The sequence below is a fragment of the Haemaphysalis longicornis genome, unplaced genomic scaffold (assembly GCF_048455015.1).
Source record: "Haemaphysalis longicornis isolate Haplotype H1 unplaced genomic scaffold, Haemaphysalis longicornis Haplotype H1 scaffold_1, whole genome shotgun sequence".
In the NCBI taxonomy this organism is placed as follows: Eukaryota; Metazoa; Arthropoda; class Arachnida; order Ixodida; family Ixodidae; genus Haemaphysalis; species Haemaphysalis longicornis.
The window spans coordinates 32,694,381-32,721,310 of record NW_027526203.1 but is presented as its reverse complement, the minus strand read 5'-3'; the positions used below and the strand labels follow the sequence as shown (position 1 = coordinate 32,721,310).

The window sequence follows — 26,930 nt, the reverse complement described above, 5'->3', positions numbered from 1 at the left end:
GTCACTTCCGGTTGTTTGCTTTTAGCCAATCAGGGCTCGCCAAAAGGGACACTTTTGAAAGGGACGCAAAAGCGACAAAACTCGAGAATACCGCCCCTGATAAACACTTGCGCGTAATGTTTTGTTTGTTTGTTTTGTGCTTTATCGTTTATAGACGATGAGACTAGCGGCTTGCGAACGGCGTCTCCGAATGAAGCGCGTACGAAGCACAGTCTCGCGGTACGTGCTACCGACGACGAAATGCCAGCTATATGAATAGCGAACCTTTACTCACCTTGTTTATTGCGTAATTTGGCCACTGAACATATATTCCAGCTCGCTCTCGGCTGCCCATAAAGTAGGCGATTTGCAAGTTATATAAAAGAAATTATTTCGGCGTTTTTTCTGCCTACTTCATTACTTAAAAATTAAGAAGTACGTACTCACATAAATGGTCTGTTCGCTCAGCCCGTCGCATTCGTAAAAATGGCACCTCGGGCTCCCATTGAATGCCGTAAAATTATTCGCTACTTTTCTCCGTACTATTATTCGTTACTTAGGTCCTTCGGAATGTTTTTGTCACTATTGAACGGGTGTTTAACCCCTAAAAAAGAATCAGCTTGTCTTCCTGTTTTGTTGTTGACGTTGTCCTTCCGCTCCTCTGGGCATCTGCAAGGTGGCCCTTTTCTGATGGAGGCGAAAAGCGAAAATGCTCAAGTGTGTTCGGGATTTCGGTGCATGTTACACATTCCCAGGTAATCAAAATTAATGCGGAGCTTTCAACTACGGCATGCCTTATCGGCTGTGTAGCATCGGCGCGTTAGAGCCTCATAATCAATCATTGCAAGCCGACCTTGAAGAATTGCTCCGGCCTTGGAGCAATTCATCCCCGTAGGCGTGAATTTCTCGGCTAACAGCATCTCTTGGGCTATTAGTAAGCCGGCAAATGTCTTTGAAAAACAGCTTTTCAAAAGTAGCGAATAATTTTACAGCATTCAATGGGAGGCCGAGGTGCCATTTTTACGAATGCGAGTACGTGTTTCTATCATTTTTAAGTAATGAAGTAGGCAGCAAAAACGCCGAAATAATTTCTTTTATATAACTTGCAAATTGCCTACTTTATGGGTAGCGGAGAGCGAGCTGGAATATATGTTCAGTGGCCAAATTACACAATAAACACGGTGAATAAAGGTTCGCCATTCACTGTGCTTCGTACGCGCTTCATTCGGGGACGCCGTTCGCAAGCCGCTAGTCTCATCGTCTATAAACAATAAAGCACAAAACAAACAAATAAAACATTACGCGCAAGTGTTTATCAGGACGCGAAGAGCACTTGCGCCAAAGCCCTCGCAATCGTCACGTTAGGCCCCAAATGTGCCATCGGTAAGAAAGGAATGCTACAAAGGCGTCGCTATGCGGGGCTTGAGTGACCATTGCAGCACCGCTGCAGGAAGCGAGAAAATCGGCGTGCCTGCGAGTAAAACTGGACGCGCATGCGCGCAGCGCTGGTCTCGACAACAGGCGCCGGGCCTCCAGAGCGCGCATCGGTGGCTTTTGCCACGCGCTCGCGTGGTCTGGAAAATTAAGTCCCCGACTGTACATCATCTCACAGTAGTTGCCGTACATTCTCCGGTCCCGCTTGGGAGCAGTTTTGGTGCAATAATGCGCTTCTGGGCAGGATGGCGCTAAAGGCGCAGCACTTCGACACCTGTAGTACGTTTTGAACGCGGATGATGAGCCCGCCCAGCCGTTACATAAGGTTGAGAAATAATTTCGCGGGCAAAAGAAAGCTCGCTGCAAAGCTCGCCTTTGCTCAACTAGTTTCGAAGGCCCGCAGATTTCATGTCGCTCTTGCAACGCGCCGCACCAAGCTAGGGCACCTGCTTCCGAGACCGTTGAACCGAGCCGCACACGATTGGCACTCCTGTGCGCACCACACCACTCCGAGTGACGCCGCAAGGATCAGGCTGTTGGCGCCAATGGCGATGGCCGCGCCAATGGATGCCAATGGCGATAATTTCGACGCTTGAAAACGACCAAGCCAGCCGGCTGCAGGCCGCTTCGGCCAAGGTGGCACCAGAGTCCTTCCAATGCCTTTGTGGTCATGAAACTTCGCCGTCACGCTATGGGAGAGCTTCGTGCGCTGCCGCGCCGCGGCGCTGGTGTTGATCGGAGGGCAGCCGGGGGCGTGGACAGAGCGCGTTTGGCAGGGAACGGACCACGGGGTAAGTAAAAACAGACGCTCGGCGCCTTATCAGCAGTGCGCTTTCGCTTTACGTGTCGTGGGCCGCTCATATGGGCCTATCATTTCGTGAGTGGCGAAAAAATTTGGTGCGATTGGCCACGCTGCTACTGCGTTCCTGCCGGCCGGTCTGGCTACACAGCAACGACAGCCGATGCCCTCCGATCTGCGGTGGCGCCACTCGCGGTAGCCTTTGTCCCCGTACGAAACTTGGCCGGGAGTTTCATGACCAGAGAAGCATTGAAGGACTCTGGTGGAACTGTGGAAATCGCTTTCACTTGCGGTCACGGAGCAAGAATGCTTGCGGTACAGATGAAAATTACGCCACCCCCGCCTCCTTTTTAAAGCAAAGCTTTTTATCTCCACCTCCCAAGGGTTCTTTCGCGACCGTTGGTGTCAACAGAAAACTCCCACGAACAAATAAAAGAATTTTCTGGTACCGCCAGGAATCGAACCTGCAACCAATAGACAAACAAAGCGAGAGCCCATTATCTTAAGCAAAATGGAGAGACGAGCTAGTTGGTGAACAATTTCCATGAGTGAAACTTAAGCGCAAAAATTTTTACAGAAAACGAAAACACATTTATACCACCCCCAGACCGAACAACCCAGCACGTGTGCCCTTCGCACATGCGTACGGCTGTACAAGAGAACAACCGCCCCATTCCCTTCCCGTTTCTCTTCTCCTTTCCCTCATCCTCTACCCCCTCTCCTTGAGAAGTTGCACTTCTTTATCTAAAATACTCAGCGACGGGTGACTTATACAATCGGAACCCTTAAATCCGGATATGGAAGGCTTCTGCAATTTCCCTGGTGGCACGGTCTCTGTGCTTAAAAACAACTTCCGTGTCTGTGAAGCGTGGCTGACAACCGCATTTAGAACAGTGCAGCGCCAGGTGTGTGTAGGGCTTTCCTTTCAAAGAGGAATGATGCTCCCTCAGGCGTACATTAAGACAGCGGCCGGTCTGGCCGACGTATACCCGGCTACAGGACATGGGAATGCAGTACACAACATTAGTCATGCAACGAACAAATTGGAGCCTGTGTTTTATCAAACAACCTCGTGGGGGGGAATTGCTTCGGGAATCGAGCCTGTTGCTCACCATGCCGCATAATCTGCCTAGCTTGTTCCTGGCCGAGAACACCACCTTGACGCCGAATCTGTCAGCTGTCTTCTTGAGGCGATGCGACAGCGCATGTACATAGGGAATGACTGCCACTTTTTTACTCTGGTCGGTATCTGTTATGTGATGCGCGAACCCTTTCAACTGTTTCACAAGACGCTGACAGATTGCCTGGAGGACGGAGAGGGGAAACCCAGCGTTCTCCAGCCGAACTACTTGTGCATTAAAGCTTTGTTGCGCCAAATGATAACAGGACTTGCTGACTGCGGATTTGAGACACGTGTGGGCTATCCCGTTCTTAACCAGCTTGGAATGAAAAGAAGCGAAGTTCAAGAGTGGCTTATTAGAACGGGGCGCGTACATCCAGCATGTATGATGCCGCGAGAAACGAAGCTCGAGGTCAAGAAATTTCAAGGTGCCTTCAACTGGAACCTCGGCCGTGAACTTCAAACCTTTACCTTTCGCATTGAAGGCATCAAGAACAGCGCATTGGAAGGACTATTTGTACGTTGCAGCCCAGAACCAAAAAATCGTCCACATAGCGGAAAACCTTAGTGGCAACGCCCTGTAAAGCGAGCTGCAAATCACAGTCAACCTTGCCCAGGAAAATGTTTCAAAGAAACGTTTTCAATAAAACTTTCAGTTGATAGTAAGCGCCTGTGCCGTTCCCTTTCTCGTCCCTGTAAAAATTTTTGCGCTTAAGTTTCACCCATTATCTTACTGACTTAGCTACGAGCCCACGCAGAGACTGGGAAAGACAGGGGGTGCACTCACCAAGCACATCTACGAGTTTACCCCCTACAATATCTCTGAATGCCACGTGATAGCGTCACGCGACCTCTCGCGCCGCTGTGCACTCCGCCCACGGCACGTCTAGCGGCTGTGTGCGGGCCTTCCGCACTGTGCTAGGAGTTACAAAAATTAAAGGAAGCTCACACCAACGCATGCCATCTAGCTCTTGTGCGCCAATGTGCTAAAGCCCGTGGGCACCAGTGTTCACGTAAAAAATCGCTGCTCCTTGTCATCCGCCTCACGCCAAACGACACATCAAAGAACACATTCAAATACTCATTGATGGCCAGGCCATCACTCCAAGCCCCATCCTGGGCCTACACCTCCAGGCCAACACCAAGAGTGACGTATCCTTGCAGCGCCTCAAATACAGCATCAAGCAAATCATACACATGATCAGGCGAGTTGCCACCGAAAAGCGAGGCCTCAAAGAATCCGATACCTTTCAATTAATTCAAGCTTTTGTCCTGGAGGACATAAAGACACTTTATAAAATCATTAAAAAGTCGGTTGAGCAGGCCATTGGTCTTAACATGAGTGCGTCCACAGACAGGCTGCTTAGCACGGGGCTCCACAACACGGTGAAAGAGTTGATAGAGGGCCATATGTCTAACCAGATGCTCCGAATGAGCAGAACTGCGGCGGTGCGCCGCATCCTTCACCAGATTGGCTGGGAAGCACAGAATGCCACCCGCTTGTTCCGCTCCCGGACTCTTGGCGACAAGAACTAAAGATGCTCCCTTTGCTTAGAAATATGAACCTCTCACACGACGAGGGTCGCCGTTAAGCAGGTGCTCAAGCGCTCAACACCACCCTCGGTGGGGATCATGCAGTTATTTACACAGACGCCTTCCGACATCGAGGGCAGCAGTACACCATCATCGTGGCTACCTCCAGAACCAACCTCCTTGCGTGTGCCTCACTCAAGACCCAAGATATGACGGCAGCAAAAGAGGCAGCCATCGCCTTGGCTCTCACTCAACCAGGGGTTCCGAAGGGTACCGATTCCCAACAAGCCTACCGGAATCAGCAGTCGGGTTGGATGCCCCGACCTGCATTGCGTGTGCGAAAAAAACCCTCCCCAAACGGTTCCATTCAGCTCATCTGGACACCCGCTCGCGCTTCCATGGAGGGCAACAAATACACCCACCAACAAGCCTGCGCTTTTACCCCCCCCCCCCCTTCCGTTCTACGGAGCTGCACGAGGCCAGTCACCCGCTTGTCTCGCTCAGGGACATAACCCAGCATTATCGCCTTCAGAGACAGACCCTACCTTCACCTTACCCTGACCTTTCCAGGGAACAACGAACTACCCCTACGGCACATACAATCCAGCTCCTTCCCACACCAGACGCGTATTCCCTTAATGCACCCGAATAGCTACGACGCTGAATGTAAATTTTGCTCAGAAGTAGGAACACTCCGCCACATAATTGGGGTGTGAGACTTTAGCCCGCAGCGCCCTCCTCTCTTTCCGTCAGCTACCCAATAAGAACAATGGGAGATGCCGCTGTCCAGCCCCTCTCTGCCTACCCTGCTTCCGCTGGTGGACAGAGCACAGGCGGCGCGGACTCCATATGGGCTCCAGTGAAGAAGGAACCACTCTCCTGGGCCACACTCTGGGCCGTTCAGAAATCTGAATAGAAGTGTTTCCTCCTCGTCCTCCTCCGTCTCTGCAGCCGATATCGTCGCCTCCGTCCGCGGCGGCAGAGACGGAGGTCGTCTAACGCCGGGATTGAGCTTCCTTTAATTTTATTTAAAAAAGTTTCCACTCATGTGCTACGCCAATGCAACTCAACCAACCACCGTTCATGCATCATGCATTGATTTAACCCTACCAAGAATATCTTTTTGATGTAATAAAGGGTGTGGTTAAGTGCATTTCACTTCTCTCTCGTTTCACTATTCGTAAGCGACGTGAGTGAATTCAAGTGACGTCACAGAGGTAATCGTTGTGGGTGCTGTTTACAGCTTTGCTTTTCAACCATATTCACAGGGTGGACTGGGGCGACTTTTTTCGTTGCACAAGATTAGCTTTCTTCGCATTCGGCGCACTTCGCGTGTGGTAGTACGCCCCTCGCCGCGTCCGGCGTGTCCACGTGCATGCCCGCGGGGAAATAACATATCTAAAAATGTATAGTAGCGTTGGTGAGGTTCAGCTCACCAGCTGTACGGTGCGAAAAAAATCCGCACTTTAGCGCGATCCCCCCTCCCCCCCGTTCAAAAAAAAAGTGCCCTTCCACTCTGTAAAGAAGGATGACCAGCAAAGCTGGGCGCAGTGCATGCAAGGAGTGCACGAAACAACACGTTTGTTTGCAATTTACGATTGAGCATACCTCCCAGCTAATTAGCTGAATAAAACTTCAGCGGACTACACTTTTCCTCTAGGGTACAAAATGGGCCACAGTGCAAAGCGCAAAAAAACAGGTCCGCTGTCCATTCTGTTGTTATTGCGCTGTGCACATTAGTCGAATATGAATCACCAAAAGCCCAAGCATCCATTCCTTTACGGCAAACATAGAGTTGTCCGTTTCCCTCCCGCGTCGTAGGCAAAAGTTTCTGTCCGTGTAACGCGCCAACCCTAACCGCTCGACCACAGAGGGCAGCAGTCAGGTCGCTTGGGCCATGAGATTCCCACGTTGACAACTCCGCCCCCAGAACGGGTGTGTCAACGTTGAGCGCGTGAAGCCTCCCTAAGCGTGACGCCTTCACCCTCTCCCTCTCCTTCCCAAATGTACGCATAAAGTTGGCTGGGGGAGAGAGACGCCGCGCGTGGCGAGAAGCGTACGCGACCAACACCTTCTCTAGAAGGTATTGGCGGTGAGCGCGACCACGAGCCGCGCTGCGAAGCGCGTCTTCATGACGTCGGCTTAGGGATTCTCGCATTTGTCGTCTGCTTCCCTCGGGCTCGCTTTTTTTAATGGTTTTTTAGATGCGACGCTCAGAGCATCTCTTGTCGGCGGCCCTGTCCTTCCTGCGTGCGTCCGTTGTTGTCCGCAGCCTTTCCACTCTCCCCCTCTCCTCTCCGATAGCGAACACTGTCTCGCGAGGGGCATTGGATTGGATTCGATTGGATTGGCTTAGATTGGATTTGGATTAAAGTGGATTGTGTTGCGTCATAGCCGCGGCAGACGCACTGGCGCCGGCGCGTGCCCAGGTGAGAGCGAACACACTCTCTCAAATCTGCGGGTGTGCGGCCCAGTGCGCTCTCACTCCGCCGGTGGGCGGCGCTGCGCGCGGTGCTGCGCATGTGCAGTACTCTCTCTCTCTGTGGTCTCCTCTCCTTCGGCCCGTGTGTACAAGATTTCGGCGCACGTTAAAGAACCCCAGGTGGTCGAAATTAATCCGGAGCCCTCCACTACGGCGCGCCTCATCGCCTCCGTTGCGTCGGCGCGTTAAACCTACAACCAATCAATCAATCCTCTCCTTCGGGCGTGCTGCGCATATAACCGGTGTGCCGCTCTCCGGCAGCCTTTCGGTCGACGGTTGCTCTCCGCTTGCGCTTGAACCCCCTCAGCGTCGCATCACACAAGAGTTCCCGCGAGGGGAGGTGGGCATAATTTTTTTTTTTTTTTTTGCGCTCAGTTTACTTTTGATATTTGTCCGCACCAGATTTTGCGTATGCGCAACTTTTTATTATAATAAAAGACTTAAAATCGCCTACACCAGCTCATGGTGTGATTTACAGGATAGTTTTCGACACCGCTTCGGAAGAAACATTGCCGGCGTGGCCCCATTCCTGCGAAACCGGTCCTAGTCGGAGCTAGGCGCCCGCTTCTGTATTCAGAAATATTTCGAACAAAGGGAACATCCAGAGTCTAAAAACCGACAGCAGCGAAAATGCAAGACCAAAACAAATTCCATGCCTTCGGGGCTCTCGGCTTTGGCAGAAGACACTACTATTTCTGGTAATCGTATGTAAGGTAAAACAGTTTTTGCAACCTTGCTGAACGCTCGAACGTATTGTATCCCATCATGTTACGTTCTCATAGCACGAAAGTGTGCCCACATGCACTATGGGGCGCAAGAAATGTAGGTTGAGTTCCAAATAACCTACGGTGTACAGGCGCGTGCTGGTGCAAGCTTCTAACGTATGGAGGCTTATTGAGCAAAACGGGTAACGTGTACGGTAAAAATACAGTAAATATATGTTTCTTCAGACCTCCAGGTATATTAGGTACATTTCCGACAGCCATGCCTTCCCAATATTTGGATATGCGTTATAGTAACACTGCACTCAAGAGTACGAGGAGGAGGGAGAGGAGTAGAAAACTTCAGCAGTAAAATCGAGCTGGTTAGTGGGCGGGTTCCTCACGGTCCAGGGCAGAGAGTAAGCGTAATTTTCTTCAGTTCGTGGAACATCATCCCGAGTAGGCCAGCATTTGTTCTTTACGCTTGAAGGTGTTGGAAAACAATAAATAGCTGCTTGGGGATATTCGTCAGTTATGATTCTTCATAATACTGAAAACCGGCACGTACACTATTTCTTGCGTTCTTTAGCGAGTATAACAAGGCTTAAACACCGTAATCATGTCATAACTGTTCGGTTTGAGATTCAGTTCGTTAGTTACGATAGAAATTCGGGGCGGAAAAGTCGCGTTCGAGTACTCTGGACAACGTCGTCTGCGCCGTTTCGCGGTGGCGTAGCACAAACCTTCGCATTGCATTTGCATGTGAATAAACGCATGCTGCAAATGTGCACCTTCTTGTACGCAGCCATACCGAAAGCCAATTTCTGAAGAAGTTAGTGCATGCCTTACAGCCAGAAGAAAGTATCCACATGAACTATGTGCGCTTCTTGAACATCCCCAAACCTCCTAATAAGACGTTTGTGGCGGTGCAGAAAAATTAATGCGTTGGGCATAGAAAAAACATTCACCTGATACAAGTCAACAACCACGAAAGAAATAGAAGACAACTGCTTTGTTTCCTCCTTTGCGATTCGCGTTTAGGAACGCGCTGCTTGCTGCGTAGCATTACACTGTTGAGTCTTCATAAGAGCATCCCGAAAATATTTTAGGGGAGCCTACGCATTTTGCATACAGTATTACTTATCGAAGAGCTCTGAGCCCTAAACCTCGCAAATAAGCTAGAAAGTACGAGTTACGCACGAGTTACTTACAATTATTTGAGCGATGCTCTGGAGAAAGTTGGTCTCTTTCTCCTCATGAGTTGCAAACTTGTGCGGTATACAGCTTGACGTTATTAAGAGGTGCCAGAAGCTGGAAAAATAACCGAATTAGTGGAAATACGCTTTTTGATGCCCTAAAAGATCAAAGCGGGCGATTTTTAGCTTAGGCTTTGCTGCTCCTCACAAGCTGACCACAGCGGCGCGAGTCTATAGCAGCGGCGCAAGTGTAGCAGACGACAGCGGCGCGAGTCCCTAAGCTGACGTCAGAGCCAGGGGGCACCACTCAAACATCTCACCACACTCCCTCCATAGATGGCCATGTAGAACACTGTAGCCATGCTTCACTGCGTAACACACGAGGGAAAGCCAGCTTACAAAGACCAAGCTTACGTCCGTCTCTTTAAGGGGACACTGAAGTGATTCGTAAGCATTGCGGGATTAAGAGCGCAAATTGTAGTCTGGAGTGTCTAGGCCATGTTTCGACCACTCTCGCTGCGTTTACGCGAACTTCTTCAGTAGAAAAATCAATTCGGAAATGTTGTCCTCCTTTCTCCATCCTCCTTGTCGCGCACGACGTCAAATAAAGATGGCTTGGCTTGACTGCGTTACTGCACGGCTCGCCGACCCTCTGACAGAATCAGTCGGCCCAGCGTTTAGTTGGCCGGCGGCTTGTTTGTTCCAAGTCCAAGCTCTGAGTCCAAGTCGCTCCACACGAGCGCGCATGCTAGTCTTCGCTGACTGGTACGCTGGTAGAAAAATCTAAGGCCATTTGAAGGCGGGACACGAGTCAGCGAAGTTAATATAGATGCTGAGGAAATGCAATCAACCAAAACTTTTATCATACAGCGTAAAACCAGGGTACACGGGAAGCACTTTTTGCGCTGGGTGAACTGGCACAGCGGTCAGCAGCACGACCACACATCTGCAAACGCTTTTCCGTCTAAAAAATTCAGTTACTATAGACATGAGATATTGTGGAAATTTGAGGCACGAGGCACGAGCGCTATACAAGAAATAGTCATCTAAGCTGCTTGAAATGCTAAAACTAAATAAAAATGTAAACTGGCTATACATTATATACTTTATGTTTCCAACCCTGGCATCGTTGGCTTATGGCCAAGTGCAATAAAGAAAAAAAAAGAGGCTTGTGGCCAAGTGATCTGGAGCACTAGGTATATTGTTTTGCAAGTTGCACGTTCGAATCCCCGTTAGTGCATTTTTTGAAGTTGATTTATTTGTTTTGGGGCATTGTTTTCAATACTGAAATCAATATTTTTGCGCCGTAAGGTTCATTGCTCCATGAGCGAGTTCGCAGAACGCGTGCAGACTAACACTGACGCGCTGGCAAGTTCTCGTAGGCGTGGTGTTGCCATGAGCACAGACTGCTTGCGGGCACAGTCTCAAATCAGCCGACCCTTGGCCTGGTGTGAACACGCCTCTTACGATACAGGCACGAGCTAGGCAAGCTCCAAAGATGGGGGAAAAGCACATCGCATTTGAGCGTACGCCTCAGCTAGTGATTGTTATGATTCCAAGCCGTGCTGGTAGGCTTACCTCACGAATTTGATTGATTGATTGTGGGGTTTAACGCGCCGACGCAACGCAGGCGATGAGGCGCGCCGTAGTGGAGGGCTCCGGATTAATTTTGACCACCTGTGGATCTTTAACGTGCGCCGAAATCTCGTACACACGGGCGTTTTTGCTTTTCGCCTCCATCAGAAAAGCGGCCGCCGCGGCCGGGAATCGAACCCGCGACCTCGTGCTCAGCAGCGCAACGCCTTAGCCACTGAGTACCTCACGAATTTGACAGCCGACCATCGAGATATCGAGAATGCCCATCCAACGATAACGTCGGATGCCAAGCATGTTGTTTCACAGAACCGTAACCAAAACTGGTTTGAATTTTAATCTTGGACATCGTCCAATCACGTAGCACCTTGTATTGACGTCACTGCTGTTGGTTGGTGCGGCCGCCGTAAACCGCACATGGTAGTTTTACATCTTTCAGGTTTTATGAAAGAAATACCGCCTTATCGACCGGATAAACGATGAAAAGTGTGTTTATTTGAGCCAGTCTGCGCAGTGTGCAAGCAAAAACAGCTAGGAGCTTAGCAAATTCACTTCAGTGTCCCTTTAAGGTCAGCGTCACCTCTAAACACATGTGCATTACCGGGAAAACACATTTTCAGGGCCAACATAAGGCATGAAAATATGGAGCCCCGAAGACCTTCTTTCCTATTTTTTATGAAGTTTTTCATACGCTAAACACAAGTCCCCGTTACACACGGGCGCGAGAACTGGGGCAAAGATCCAGCTCTGCGGCTCACGGCTTTTAGCCGAAGATGGTAAAGGACGCCTGCACGAGACAAACGGAACAAGAAAACACCGTGTCGAGCATCGCAGCAGAGAACAAGGGAAATGCTCGAAGGCAAACGGCGCACTTTCGGGAGCCAAACATGCGGATTTTAAAGCCCAGCCCTACCCTGAATCAGATGCCAAAAGTTGCGGGCTTAGGGAGAAAGGCATATATATTTTCCTCAAATATTTTTCTTGCAGTAAATTCTAAACTTTCCATTTTTCAGACAAACATTGTCGACTCCTCCTTCCCCTATGCCTTCCTTGGCGGTCTTGCAGTTGGCTCTCCATTCGGCCGAAGCAGAAGTGATAAGCTTTAGGGCACATGTTGGGAAAATGGGGCAAATGATAACCAAAACTACTCCTTTTAAAAATTATTGACTCGTGGTTAGCGATACATGCCCTCAAAGTTGGCCCTGAAATACATTGGTGTTCCATGTCATATTCACACAATATGAACGCTAATGTCGTTGAAGACCAACTTCAGGGGCACATGCACCATTCTAACCGCGAGTCAGATACACAATTGTTTAATGTGGAGCAGCAGTTCCATTTAAAATAAGCATTTTTTTAACATTTCACAGATACCGGGAGGCTGGCATTAGGCGTGGCCGTGGAGAACTAAAGAAAAGCTACAAAAAAAGAAGTCATTTTATTGGAGAACTGCCTTAACCCAACCTCCCAACCATTATGAAAGGCGTTGACATCATGACAACATTAGTGAATGTTTCTTTGGCTAATCATTAAAGGGGTGTTGTAAAAGTAGTGACGCAGGTTTTGGAGATTCTTCTTCTTTGTGGCATGAATTTTCTCTGTCTAGCTGCTTCACTTGCAATTTCTTTTTTTTACTTTGTGAAGCTAGAGACCTTAGACACAAATTGATAAATATCTTTGCAGCCCTGTTCAGCTAGGCATTATATCACCAAAGTGGCGAGCAGAGGATTTCAGAGAATGCCTCCACACATAAGTCTAGCCAAATTGCAAGCCACGTTATAGAAAAACATGCTGCCCAAAAGCTTTATATATGAGACAGACTGCAAACGCGTGATAAGCATCTTTGCAACGAGTTACATACAGCAATGAACTGAATTAATGTCTCGATGCGAGCTAGTAGGTATGCCATAAATGAATTAGGTTTAAGCGCCAAGCACAACTTCGGGAAAAAGGGAGTTTTGACAAAACAGAAGCGCACTAGCAACTACGCTTTATTTCGCAGTGACATTGATTATAAAGCTCTGAAAATGCAAGTCACAATACCACATAAAAATAAAAGCATAAAAAGAAACACAAAGAAAGAAACATGTAAAAGCGTGACCGCAGCGGCACACTCTAATCATCAAGATAGTGAATGTCGCAAGCAAACAGATCAATGGAAGGCTTGCTGACGCAGCTCTCCCCTGTCTTGTTTATAACATAGGCCTCGAAAAGTTCCCTTTCAAGCTGTTTGCTGTATTTTTTCAATTTTCAATACTCTTGTCAGGTCCAATTTTGGCGCGCAGGCTTCGTGAAACAGCGTGAAGGGGAAATTTTCGAGGCCTATGTTATAAACAAGACAGGGGAGAGCTGCGTCAGCAAGCCTTCCATTGATCTGTTTGCTTGCGACATTCACTATCTTGACGATTAGAGTGTGCCGCTGCGGTCACGCTTTTACATGTTTCTTTCTTTGTGTTTCTTTTTATGCTTTTATTTTTATGTGGTATTGTGACTTGCATTTTCAGAGCTTTATAATCAATGTCACTGCGAAATAAAGCGTAGTTGCTCGTGCGCTTCTGTCCTGTCAAAACCCCCTTTTTCCCGAAGTTGTGCTTGGCGCTTAATTTAAGCCGAATTCATTACATACAGCAACTCCTGCCGATGAGTGTTTTATGCATGGAACACCTACCTTCACACAACCAAGTTTTTTTTTTTTATATCAAGACATTAGAGGTTGCTGGTCTCATTTGTTTGGCATTGTAAAATAGGCTCAGGGGGCTTATCATTTTTCTTCATTCAGCTCAAATTGCCCCTTAAACTTAAATGCAGTCCTGGGGCTTGAACTTCAGATCTAGACTGAACGAAGCTCTCATGAGCTGTGCACCTGAATCCACAAGCTGCAGTTTGAACGTACAGCAGTGCATGCACCAGTCATCCACGTGTCAAAAAAAGAGTTTAAAATAAACATGTGCTTGCATCGCTGGCGTGATCAATTACTACGTTTTTAGCCAAACACCTTCTCCAACGCAAGCCCACTATTGTGGCACAGAGGAAGAAAATAATGACAAAATCACAAGCCTATACATGCTTTGACTGACCAGCTGAACTCCCAGCCAAACTTCCTGTTCCAACAGCTGAGATTACGACTAAGTCGGGGTAGGAGGGTGCATGATTCAGTTTCGAACTCGAAATTATTATCTCGAAGGCATACCAGCGACACTGAATGAGGTACGTTCTACAGTGATGCTTTAAGGTACGTGCACACGAGCGTCGAACTTGCCATGCCGCCCTGCCGACGGCCACCAGCAGCAGGGCGGAACGGAAAGTTCGACGCTGGTGAAGCTAGAGTGTGAAGCTTATGGGTGTAGTGCCACAAGTTAGTTACGAGCAGGTAGGGTGTTGCGTAACTGAATTTTTTCATTTCTTTTGCCCTGACCAAGAAATTGTGTGCTGTGTAGCCATGGCAATGTGCATGTAGCCATCCCCCCCCCCCCCCCCCGCTTAGTCTGTTGAGGAGTGCTCTCTCTGCCCACCCGTTTCACCCATGGTCTGTGTTTCACCTTTGCATGGCGCGCAGAGCGGCAGATCGCGACGCTGGTATTCCTCGACCTGGAGTCCACGGGTCTGCCCTCGTTCATGCCGAAGCGGAAGGTGAACATAACCGAGGTGTCGCTGATTGCCGTCGCGCGGGAGCACCTGCGGGCCCCGCTGCGCTACCTGCACAAGCTCACGTTCTGCGTGCGGCCGCGTAGTGCGGTCATGCTGCAGGCTGCCGAAATGAGCGGTGAGCGCCTTGGCACCACGTTCGCACTGCTGCGGACCGGTTACCCCCGAAATTTTGCTTTTTAGGTAGGCTCTCTTGAAGTGTGTCCCTCTGCCATTGCTAGGCCCCCCACCCCCCCCCCCTTTTTCTGAATACTGGGATCATTGCAGTGGCGCTTCGTTTGCCTTACACCCTCCCCCATTTCCTCTTGCGTTTCTTAGGCAGGGCACGTGATGCTACTGTGGACAGCCCCCTAGTCGAAAACATGGCCCCTTTCGACCTCTTTAGCGGCCATCTAGTTTACTGAAGTGTTCATATCATCTGCACTGGTCAAGTACAATTGTATTTTCATTGTGTCCAGAAGCTTTCACAGATACTGAATGCATAGTATTCAACATTCCCGTATTAAGCTGAATGGGAAATTATAGCGGTGGAAATGCTGTTTTTCGACCCACCACACTAGGGGAAATGGGTGCTTATTTCTACCGAGTTTGCCTGCATGCTGATCACTGTGTTTATGGCTTCTTTAAATACCTGCACACTAAAAACTTTTTGGTCACCTTAAATGGTGATTTACTGAAGTGATACAGCCAGCAGTATTAGTAATGCCAATTCTAGGAGCTAAATAAGGCTCTGTGGCCAATGAAGGGAGGCACTAGACAGCATTGAACTGGTGCCTGCACAGGATATGCTATATTATCTCAGTTACAGGGGACTGCATTCGGCCTCCCGTAGCTAAGATCATGTGACGAGACCCCTATAAGGTTAAATTTTGAGAAGCAATTGATGGCTGCATTCACCAATGGCATGGAATTTGACGAATGAATCTATCCAGATGCTAAAAAGTCTGTATTCTGGTTTTACTTGGGAAGGAAGGCAGCTGTGTTTACTCAATCGACTAGCTGAGTGTAGATTTTAAGTCTTTTCTAGCAATGAAGGCTTTCTTGGGAATTACATGATAGAATAACAAGCTGTCAACTGAGCATGTAGAACATTACTGAAAGTTAAAGCCTAGGAAAAAAAAAGGAAAAACATTTTTGGCCCGCGGAATTAGGGTTGCTGGAGAGAGCTCACTGACAATGAGGACAGGCTAGGGTTCAGACGATCAAAGGGCTTTATTAGCCATAATTTGAGCAAGTATATTTACAAAGCAGACGACATATACAGTATACAGTCAAACCCGGTTATAGCGAACTCTAATATGCGCTGCGATTATTTCGATATATCCAATAGTTCGATATAGCCAAACCCGTCTATAACGAATTTTTGTTGCGAATTCGCAATACACGGACCCCCACTGTCAATCTTACACAGGGAAACGAACACGTAAAGTATGCCACTACCTTACACAAAATAATCCATTTATTGCATGCAAAAAAGCTACTTTCCGCCTTAACTGCCTACTTCGCAAAAAAGCGGTGACTTTCGTTTTCACTTTCTTTTTGACGGAGACATCGTTGGCACCACTTCAAGTCCATGTCCTTCAATATCAAAGCAGTATTAGCTGACTGTGTGGGCTCCGTCACGAATCCCGGGCGTTGGAAACAGTTACAAAATGTGTCGGGCGTCACGTCGCGAGTCTCTAAGCCTCGCCAGGAATAAAAGTTTTTCTCTCTCTCAACATCTCAATCGCCACTCCAAGACTCCATGCATTTCGGTGGCAATTGTAGGCACGCCAAGTTCGATATATCCGATGTGAACTTCATTATAAGCAATATGTTTAGCATGCATTTTCGTAACGGTTTTGGTTTTGTTCGATATATAGCATAATTCACTCTATCTGGGTTCATTATAATCGGGTTTCAACTAAATACGAGTGGAACCAGTAACAGAAACTAAGACAAACGAAGGACGGCCATTGGTCTAAGATTTATCAAGCAGGAAAGTATATGCATATACGAAAAAATCAAGAATAAAAATGAGATGCCACTAAAGGCACTTTATTCCGGTTAATTCGAACAAATGTCAAAATTTTGGTTGGCCCGCAATGTTTTCAATGGATTCTTAAAGCTGCCTAATTAATATTGATCCACTGCATAAATTTGGTTAATTAGTACTGTGGCGTGGGTCACACTCGGAGAATCCTCCACACCTGGTTGCCGTGGCTAAGGCGCCGAAATGGGAGGCAGGCAAGAGGCAAGGCTAACGGACAGGATTCCGCAAGGGGGTTTATTATCCAACCCACTCTAGTGCTCCCGTCTTCTGCATCGTCGACAGGTCCCGCATAACTTGAGCAGCCAGAGTCATTCGACTCCGGCGCTAACCACGGACGATGTTAGTCGAGGCTAACTGAGAAGAGACCGGCCCCCTTCGCTCCTTTTCCTCTGGCCCGAACTGGCCGTCGCCTCGTCAAGCCCCTTGCGCCGGCTTCCCGCACCTTCTGTCACCTCTCCGAATGACGTCATGTCAGTCGCCCCGCCGTCCCATTGGACAGCCGGGTTTCCGCGTGACCGATGACGTGACCTGGCTGCCGAGCGAGGGGAACGGTGCCTCCTCACTGGCCGTTCGCGGGTTTCCGCCAACAGTCTATATAGGTCTAGGTGGTGTTGGTTTCCGCGATTCCTCCTCTCCAGAGTACTTTCTGCTTGCCCTTGCCGGAAAATATCTGCTCCATTTGCCGCTCGTAGCTATACATTTGTGTCACATCCTTATATCACTAACAGTCACAAATAAAGCCGATTACTTGCATACGCATGCCAAAATGAAATTGCGTGCGCCAAAAATCACATGTGGATTGAGGAAGGAAGAAAAAAAAAAGACAAGACGGCAGGCAGGGCAAGCGTGGCACGTACGAAAATGGCACGCTTAAACCTCGGCCAACGTCACATGCGCTGAAGCACGTGACCTGTCTGCACACGACCACATTGCTGGGATCCGCAAGTTCTTGACCAGTACGGAAAACTCTCACCATGAACTGCTAGCACCAAAAACTTTGTTTTGACCTCTCATGTATTATTCTTTTATTTATTTCTTTTTTTTTTTTCAAGGTGTGAATACCACTTCAGTATGTGTGTGAATGTTGTATTATTAAATATACATGCATGTTTCATAACAACACAAGTTGATATGTTGTCTCGAGTCATATTTATGAGAAATTCTGATAATTCAAACAAAATCTCGGGGTACCTTCGAGTTTGGATTACTGCAAGTCTTCTCCACTGCCGTACCATCAAGAACTCTGCATATGTGCAATATCCTTGAGGGGGAAAGACGCACTTGCCCGACTCCCACGCTTGTCGTCTCAGTCTAAATAAATAAATGTGCAGCTACCCGGGGCCATGCAGACAAAACACGAGTTTGGTTCATTCAAAAGGTTGCCTCGGTAGAACCATACTGACATTACTTTTAACGCGAATTTCGATCAAATAAGCTTTATAATTAGGAAAAAAGGGAATGGCCATGCGACCCACTAGCTTATTTCCCACAACAGAACCTATGATGTCATATGATCAGCTGCGCGATTGGCTGAGTCTGGCAAAAGCAAACGCAAATTATGCAGGGCTTATAAGCTTGCAGAACGATCTATTTGGGCTTAAAGGAGCCATGAAGACAAAATACAAGTTGGGTTTATTAAAAAGACTGCTTAGTCCCGATAACAATGATACCAATATCATCGCAATCTTCGAACAAATAACGGAGATATTAAAGAAAACGTGTGAAGCAGTCGCGACCCCCTAGCCAATTTCCCGCAACTTTTCTATGACGTCACGGAGCCTTGTTTGTGCGATTGGCGGCCGCCTAACTGACCTGTCGCGGCGGCAAATGACTGGACGTCTGTATGGGGCCTCTAGTTCCATTTGACCGCATCACTTTAATGCTAACGTGCAGTTAACGCACTGAAAATTATGTTTTATTGTTGGCCCGTGTGACGTCATTCTTGCTCATAACACGTCACTGTGGCGCAAAATTTGAAAGTTTTTGAATAGTTCTTGCTTTTTTTTCGTCAAAAAAACATCTTTTGCGGCTGTAATGGAGCTGAGTGAGATACTGAATCCCAGTTCTTTCAAATTAAACAAAGTTGTATTTTGTCTTCATGGCTCCTTTAAATGTAATGCATATTCATTTAACAGCAGTAAGAATGGCACGGTAAACAATAAAAGTTACGAAAATACAATTAAACATACTAGAACTGATGCTTACTGCTGTTGGTACTGCGTGCACTATGCTTGTTATAGCTGCACAGCAGTGCGGCGGTTTGTGGTTGTCTCAGATGACACCAGCAGATTGGCGCAAGCGACATTGTATGTGACCCTATTTGTCAAACATACCCCCTGTTTCACGAAACGATTGCTCCCTACTGCACCAAAAACAAGACAGGTGCAAATACGGTCAAAAACAAAGCAAGGGTTGACAACGATTCAAGGCTTTCGGCCATCTGGAGGATTGATGGTAAGCAAGGCTGCAGAGCCTAATTACGCACTGGAAATTCGTTTATTACCCGCCCTTGTGACTTCATGGCAGACGTCACGAAAACACACGATATGGCAGCAGAATCAAAATTTTAACCTAAATTGATTAATTTCTCAGTGAATACGGCATCGTTTGCTGCCGGACAAGCGCTGGGGGCACTATAAAACACGAAATCTTTCGAATAAAACAAACTTCTATTTTGTCTGCATGGCCCCTTTAATGCAGTGTGACGAAAGCTGGGAAGAATTGGGCCTTTCAATGTCCAATGATGCTTTCACAAACACACATTCATGCAGTGTCCGGTCTGGCACACATACGTTCAATCACATGACAGGGCTATACAATACACATGCGGGTCGGCGTGTTTACAAAATCACAAGCACGACACATTGTCAAAATTTTCCAAAATGTCGGGCCCCTTTTTATCTCTGCAGCTAAAAAAGAACCCAGGAAGTTAAGGTTGAATCAGTCTTCATGCCAATTTTAGTTCATGTAGACAAAACAGTTCAATTTGAACGCAGTGCATTTCTTAAGTTATGCATTTTGCTTTAATTTAAGCCTGAAAATCCTCCACTGAAAAAAAAAATTGTGGCAATAGCTGCGATAGTTTGTGCTTCCCAGCAATGAAAGCTTCAAATTTTGTGTAACAATCCAACAAAAAGGCCTGTAACCCAAGCCGGCTTCTGAAATCTTATTTTTCGGAAAACGGAATTTTTCTCCTGCGACGCAACTTTAGATATGATCTTCTCTGTGCATATGTGCATAAAGAGCAATACGTAAAATTTTTGTAAAAACTGGGAACGGTGCTTAGGCATGCCTGTCCCATCTCTCGTGAAAACACCCCACAGTTTCTAAGCTACCCCAAGGCAAATAAATGCTTTTCATGTGCTACACAACATTAGAAGACTAGAAAGCTGAAACATGAGCAAACTGCACCACTACCGTATTTATTTGATTACAAGGCAGTCCCGAGGGTGCAGTTTGGAGAGTAAAAAAATCGCCACACACACACACACACACACACGCACGCACACATGCATGCACACTGAGCTTGAAATATAAGGCCGGTTATGACTTTGAGACAACGGATTTTGGAAAAAAAAAACCTTGTCTTACATTCGAGGTAGATACGGTACTACTTGCACCTCCTTCCTCTGGCACTGTTTTCAGTTGAGCACAAAGCACTGTAGCACCACCCAGTGTACCAAAGGAGCATCAGACAACTCGCATCTCAGCAGTGGTGGCCTAATGGGCACAGAAAAAGAGCATGTTGGCAGAGTGACAGAGCCATGGGTCTTCGCTTTCCCCAACCTAGCATTCAGGAAACCTTGAAAACAAGCCTCACGACCACTGCCACTTTTCTGACCTGCTCACTTTCCAGACAGGCACAAGTGAAAGCACACTCGTCAGTAAGGCCAGTGGTGAAAGGTAGCCACTGACGCATGACCCCCCCCCCCAGGGCCATGTTTGCAGAGCACAGGCGAGTAAGACCGAAAAACAGACACATGGCTGGTTTTTTACCAGGAGCAGGCACAGTCCAACGTGTTACACTAAAGCGAATTAGTGGTTTCTGGAGCTGCGGGGATTGTGGCTATGATGAGGCTGTAATGGCGTTCGAGCAAGCTGGAGCACAAAAACTGAGTCCCCAATTCACAAAGCAGCATTGTGAGGATGCTGCAGAGGGTTCTCCAATGACTCACCGAAGGGCACCACGGATGTGCTCAGAGGCCGGCACAGTCGACAAAGTGAGCTTTAGTCCACAGTCCAAATGCACACTATGTACAACAGGAGCAGCTGTCCCAACCTTAAGCGATAAGACTGGGTCCCCGCGAGCTCACTAAGCCGTCCAAGGTCGCCGACTCGGTCCGACTCCTAAGGGGAGACTCGTCTAGTGTCAGGGAACCTAACGCTCTTTGCGCGACCATGGCAATAGACCATGTGCAGAGAAAGGCCCCAAGGGAAGCGCAGTGCTTCGGTTCTGAAAGAAATTGGGTCGTCTCCGGGGGGGCACTATGGTAGGGCACGCCTGGCAGGAGAGGGCTCCATGCATGACTCAGCACAGCCCCTGCCACCAAAGGTGGTTGGCAGGGGGACACACACCCATGGTCCCCACGCAGCACTGTACAATTTCACTCATGTACTCTACCATGTCGCGCTCACCTTGGGTTGTCTGTGATGGGTGACAGAAGTGAAAACACTACACACCATGTCTTACTGGTTGGCAGCATGTTGTCGTGCTATCTCAGCTGCAAAAATTTATATTTTCACTTATTTCATCAGATTTTTGTTCATTTCTCCTGCAGGTTGTATAAACATTCCCAGTTCAATGCACAATTCCAACAAAGAGCTGTCGTCTCATGTCTTCCGAGCAGGACATATAGGGATGAACTGCAAGCTCTACAAAAATGACCAGACAAGCACATGTAGTCACCATATAATATCCAAACAGTTTGCCAGACATGCAGCCGCATAATGCATGACTTGACTTGACTTCAGATTATGCACAAAAGATGAAAGTTGGTCTACAAGAGCATACAACTTTATACAAAGGAATATACAACCAATATTAACCCTTACCTAATTCTGATAAATTACCTATACTGACGGCTCCTCAACAGTAGCATTACACACACAGTCTTTACAAGTTATGGCAACTTGTGGACATTCCATCCAGAACTTGCCATTTCCTTCCGTTTCCTACTTCTGCGGCTTTAGTAGTAATTGTTTGTCTATTTTTGCTTTTCCGCCACCGGGGCTGGCAGTTTGCTTTTAATGTAGCTCCACACCATGCCAGATGACCACTGATTTAAGTTTAGAAGAAACCAGCTGAACCTAGAAACAAAGGACTAAATGTTAACAAAAACTGACAGGGACAAGGTACCTGACAGGGTAACGGACAAGGTATCTGACAAGGTATCTGACAGGTAACTGACAGGGACTGACAAGGTATCCAAGATTCTGAGGTCCGAGACCGAACGCCAAGTTCGTGTTTTCACGGATTTTTTGAGAGTCAAGTCAGTAAGCCATACCGCCTTTAAAGCATGGCTAAACCTGGTGAGGTACTCCACCGAGATGATGTGGGCCAAATGGTTTCTCCCGGTTCTGAAGGACTACCTCTCAAACCACACGGGTGTGGGGCCACAAAGGACGCTGAAGGCGCCGCGCCAGGTCTACGGAGATGTGGAAATCTCGACAAGGGCTGCGGCAGTCCTGCAACGTGGTCGAAATGCGCGATTCAACCGAGGCTTCAGAACGTCGACAAAGTAGCGCTGATTCGAAATGTGGCAAGCAGAGCTAATAGCGAAGAAGCTCCACGCATTATAAGCGAAGTAATGGACTACCTGATGCAGGAAAAGATCCAAGAGCGGCCGAAAAGGGGCTTCGGACCTACTATACGTGAACTACGAACTGAGGGACTTAAGCTGTGTACCTCAGACAAGGAAGGTGGCTTTGTAGTCTTTGACTCCGGCACGTACCGAAGCAAAGCCAGCGCGGCTATTGCCAAGAACTTCAGAGCTGTGGAGAAGCGCAGAGTGAAAAAAGCAAAAGCGTCGGCGCTCTCCATACTTACCAAAGCCAACCTGGACGGCCTGGGTGCGGAGATCCGAGCAACGAAGCAGGCCTCCTTAATGGTGTTCTTCTCCGCAAAGACACACAAGTTGGATGTGCCTTTCCGCACCATAATCTCAGAGAAGGGAACATGGCAAGCACATCTGTCGGGATTCCTGGCGAGGCAGTTGTCTCAGTTGAGGGTTGAAGACCCATACAGCATACGGAACTCTGAGGAGGTAATCGCCTTTCTGAACGACAAGGGTGCCGACGTCGTATCGGGTTTTTCCATCGATGCGAAGGACATATATTTCTCCATACCGCAAGAAGAGCTCATGCCAATTCTCCGCACGATGATAGAAGAACAAGGCGCGGTGGCATTCCAAAACAGGGCTGGTATTTCCAGTGACACCTTCTTGGAGCTACTTGGTGCATACTTGCAATCAACGATCCTGTGCTATGAAGATGAGTACTTCATTCAGTCGAGCGGCGTTTGTATTGGATCCCATATGGCGCCATACCTAAGCGACGCCTTTATGGCAGCATGCAACCGGAAGGTTCAAGACAGCCTGGAAGATGAGAGGGTCCTAGCTCTGTTCAGGTATGTGGACGACTTTTTAGTCCTCTGCAGTACAAACGTACCGAACCAATCTGACGACTGCAAGGATGGTGCGCTGCGCACTTTCAAGGACAGTTGCAAGTCGCTGGTGTTTACGCACGAACTACCACATGAAGACACTATCAGGTTTCTTGACCGGACACTTGAATTCAGACCTGGGCATGTTTGCTGGCAATACGACACCCGCTCAAGCAAAGGGTTTCTCCCGTACGATTCCGCCCATTCAAAGAACGTGAAGAGAGGCCTAGTTTTCACGGCCCTCTCAAGTCAGCCGTTCAAAGGTCCTGTCCCCACCAGATGCGCGTCAGCTTCGGCAAGCAATTGGCCCGATTAAGGGAGGCTGGATACCCCGACCAATTGATCACAGCTGTGTGCGAGTCCATCCTGCAAAGACTAAGGCGCGAGAGCAGGGTAGAAGACTCGACGAACAGCACTGAAGAAAGAAAGAAGGTCGCCGTGGTTCCGTATGTGCACGGCCTGTCCCACAATATAAAGAAAATTGCGGCAAGACAGGGTGTAAAGGTGGTGTGCTCAGCCCCCATCAAAACATACACCATGTGCCGCCACGTAAACAACGCCTCAGACGAGTGCGTATGCAAGACGAATCACGAGACAAGATATTGTGAATGCGTCGAAGGCGTTGTTTACAGCATACCGCTGATACCCTGTGGAAAAGAATATGTGGGACAGACAGGCCGGTGCATGAACGATAGGGCCAGAGAACACGCAGCAATATTGAAAACGACAGCCACCTCAGGAAGTCCGAGTATGCATTGCCGACGGTGTGGATGCAGCGCAAATCTATTTGATATTGCTATCACAAGAAAAAACAAAAACAAGCTGTCGAAAAAAATAATGGAAGCGATTATGATAGACGCAAAAGGCAGCGCGTGCGTGAGCAGCCCATCAGTACAGCTGACCGAAAAGGAAAAGCTGTACCTCAGGCAGGCCTGTGCTGAGATTTAGTTCATCGGGCGACAAGGACTCATTCGCACGATATCGTTTTTCGGCCTTGAATGGACATGTATGACGCAGCAAGTGATTCATATCTTCTTATGTGATAAGCATTCACAACCCGTATATATGTTTGAGCTTTGTAATAAACGTTCAGTTGCTAGTCCAGCATTGTACCTGTCAGTTTTTGTTAACATTTAGTCATTTGTTTCTATGTTCAGCTGGTTTCTTCTAAACTTAATATGCACCAACTAGCCCAGCAACAAACCCTCCTGTATGACCACTGATTTTTTTCGGAGCGGGCATCTCTGGTTCCCCTGCAGGGCTGCCAGTACTGCAAGAAGGTCTGCCAGCCTGCTGGCTGCCTGAATGCAGTAAATCAAAGAGGCCCGCTGTCGAACCTAATGCCTAAGCATGCCTGATGGTTAGGCCAATATGTTACTTATGGATCAAAAGACCTTTTTTTTTAAAATTTATTTACAGATTTTAACGTTAAATCAGACCTCATCAACAAAACTGGTGAATGCCTGTGTTCCTTCTAGAAGCAGACTAGATTGTGTTCGTTACGTAAACGGAAGCTTATGTGACGCTACTTGGAGCACAATAGACAGTTACATAACATTATGGACAGTTGCTACAAGAATGGCACAACAGTTTCCACTGCTCCAATGCATTCCCCCACCCCCGTGCTTGCCCCGCGCAGGTCTGGACAACGTGGAGCTGGAGTCCTGCCCGCCCTTCAGCACCACTGCCCGGGTGATCGAGGACTTCCTGTATGCCCTGCCACAGCCCGTCTGCCTGGTGGCGCACAACGGGGACGCCTTCGACTTCCCCCTGCTGTGCGCGGAGATGAAGCACGCCTCCCCCGGCACCGACCTGATGGCCTTCTTCTGCTGCGACTCGCTGCCGGCCTTCCGCCACATCCTGGGCAGCGCCGCCGACCCCCAGGAGGTGCAGGAGGTCATCCAACTGGGGCAGCTGGACGCCCACTTCTGGGACCGCTTTCTCGCCACGGACGACTTTCTCGCAACGGCCGACGACCAGGAGCCCCTGGAACAGCCCGCATCGCGGCCGCTCAACACCACGCCCCAGAGGAAAAATCCTGTCGCACCGCCACCCATCAAGAAGAAGCGCTCCGCCGCCGAGGACGCCAGGGACCGCCGGCCCCCGAACGCATCTGCTGTGCGGAGGCCGCTCTTCCAGGATTCCACCCAAAATGGCAGTCCCAGGCAAACTCCGCCGAACGGCAAGCCGGCCAGGGAAGAAGGTGCCCCAAGGTTGGCCAACAATGGCGATGCCGGCATCCAGACCGGCGGCCGCTGGTCATCCAACGGCAAGAAAACTGCACTGAAGTTCAATCTGAGCAGCGTGTATGAGCGTGTCGTGGGACAGCAGATGCCATCGGCACATGAGGCCGAGGTCGACTCCCGGGCGCTGGCCGAGATCTGCGCTCGGCTGGGCAGCGTGTTCCTGAGGTATGTGGACGCCAAGCACAGCATGCTGGAGAGCGTGGCTCCCATGTGGGAGCCATGAACCCCCTCTCCCTCGACGCCGCACCCGCGGTGGCCCGGCTTCATCGCAACACCTGCGCACAAAAGACACTCTCCGTTGGCAGGCGAAGCTGGGAGTGCACACATGATATCAGCAAACGCACAGAAGGCAACTGACATTTTGCAAAAACAGCAGTGCATGCACTCTTTCCTTTGCACTGCCAGAGTCTGGGCAACCACTGTATCACATCGCTGTTGGTGATCCTCTCAACTGCAATGCCGGGACTGCTCCTTTCATCACCCATGCACTGCATTTCGGTGGTGAAGGAAAAGGGAGGCTCAGGGCTGCATCCTTTACACTTAGGGGCATTTTAAAACTGACTTAGGCTGAGCTCTGGGTAGCTCTGGCCCACTCAGCAGTAGTGGACAAGAAGCACACTCAGTGCTGCGCTGGCAGTCACTGACCTCCCGTGCTGTGGAAGGAGCCTGAAGATAATGAATTCATGGCCTTTAAAACATGACACATTTTGGTTTTTGGCATGGTTTGATATGGTGGTGCAAATTTGTCTGTTTTTTATGCTTGTGCCTGAGGAGTCTTATCCTATTTTATGGCTTTTGCCCGCTTTTTATTGTCTTATCCCTGGTGCTTTTGTACCGCAAGGTTAGTACAAGCAGGCAATGGTTTTATGAAAAGCTTGTATGCGTTTTTAAAAAAAATTTTATGATTCTTATACAACTTTGTCCCACGTGTGTTAGTGACAGAATTGTATCAAGATTTTGGTACACAACACACTGGCTCCATGCTGAGCACGTAATGCACTATTGCGTGTTGATTGTTTGCCAGTGAATTACTTGCCCTGGTAGTTTTTAAACAATTTTGTTGTTGTGCACTGGGTGGAGGCTTGGCTGTTTATATCCTGCAGCAGCTCACTGTATAGACTTGCAGAAATCGACTGCAGGCAATGCTCGTACATTTTCATTGTTCAGCTTCTAGTTCAGGAAAACCGTGCTATTTGTTGTAGTGGATGACTGAAGTATATATGACAAGTATTTTTGTATACATTTATGACCATAAAGAGATGCACCTTGTTTGATGAGTGAGTGGTGACTGCCCAGGCTCTCTTGGTTTGCTCTGCTTCTCTAATAATCAGTGAAGCAAATCAAAACCGAAAAGAGACAAAAACAAAACAAAACAATCCAGCACCTTAGTGAAAAGGCGGTTAGTAAGAAACGCAGCTTCCCAGAAACCCCTGACCGCCACCAAGCGGTGTGCTCCCAGAACTGTGGTAGACATGGGCACATACAAGCCTGCATAAAGTTTCATACTAA

The 26,930-nt window shown here is 48.4% G+C and overlaps 1 protein-coding gene across 1 annotated transcript in view; it reads left to right on the top strand.

Annotated features, from left to right (window-relative positions):
* LOC144175768 (uncharacterized) overlaps positions 1-26,695 on the top strand; it is a 40,160-nt gene extending 13,465 nt beyond the window's left edge. The window contains exons 2-3 of the mRNA XM_077704784.1: positions 14,394-14,600; positions 24,815-26,695. Coding sequence (XP_077560910.1) covers positions 14,394-14,600; positions 24,815-25,644 — 1,037 coding nt within the window. The 3' untranslated portion in view covers positions 25,645-26,695. The remainder of the gene's footprint in view (positions 1-14,393; positions 14,601-24,814) is intronic.
* Positions 26,696-26,930: the final 235 nt, after the last annotated feature.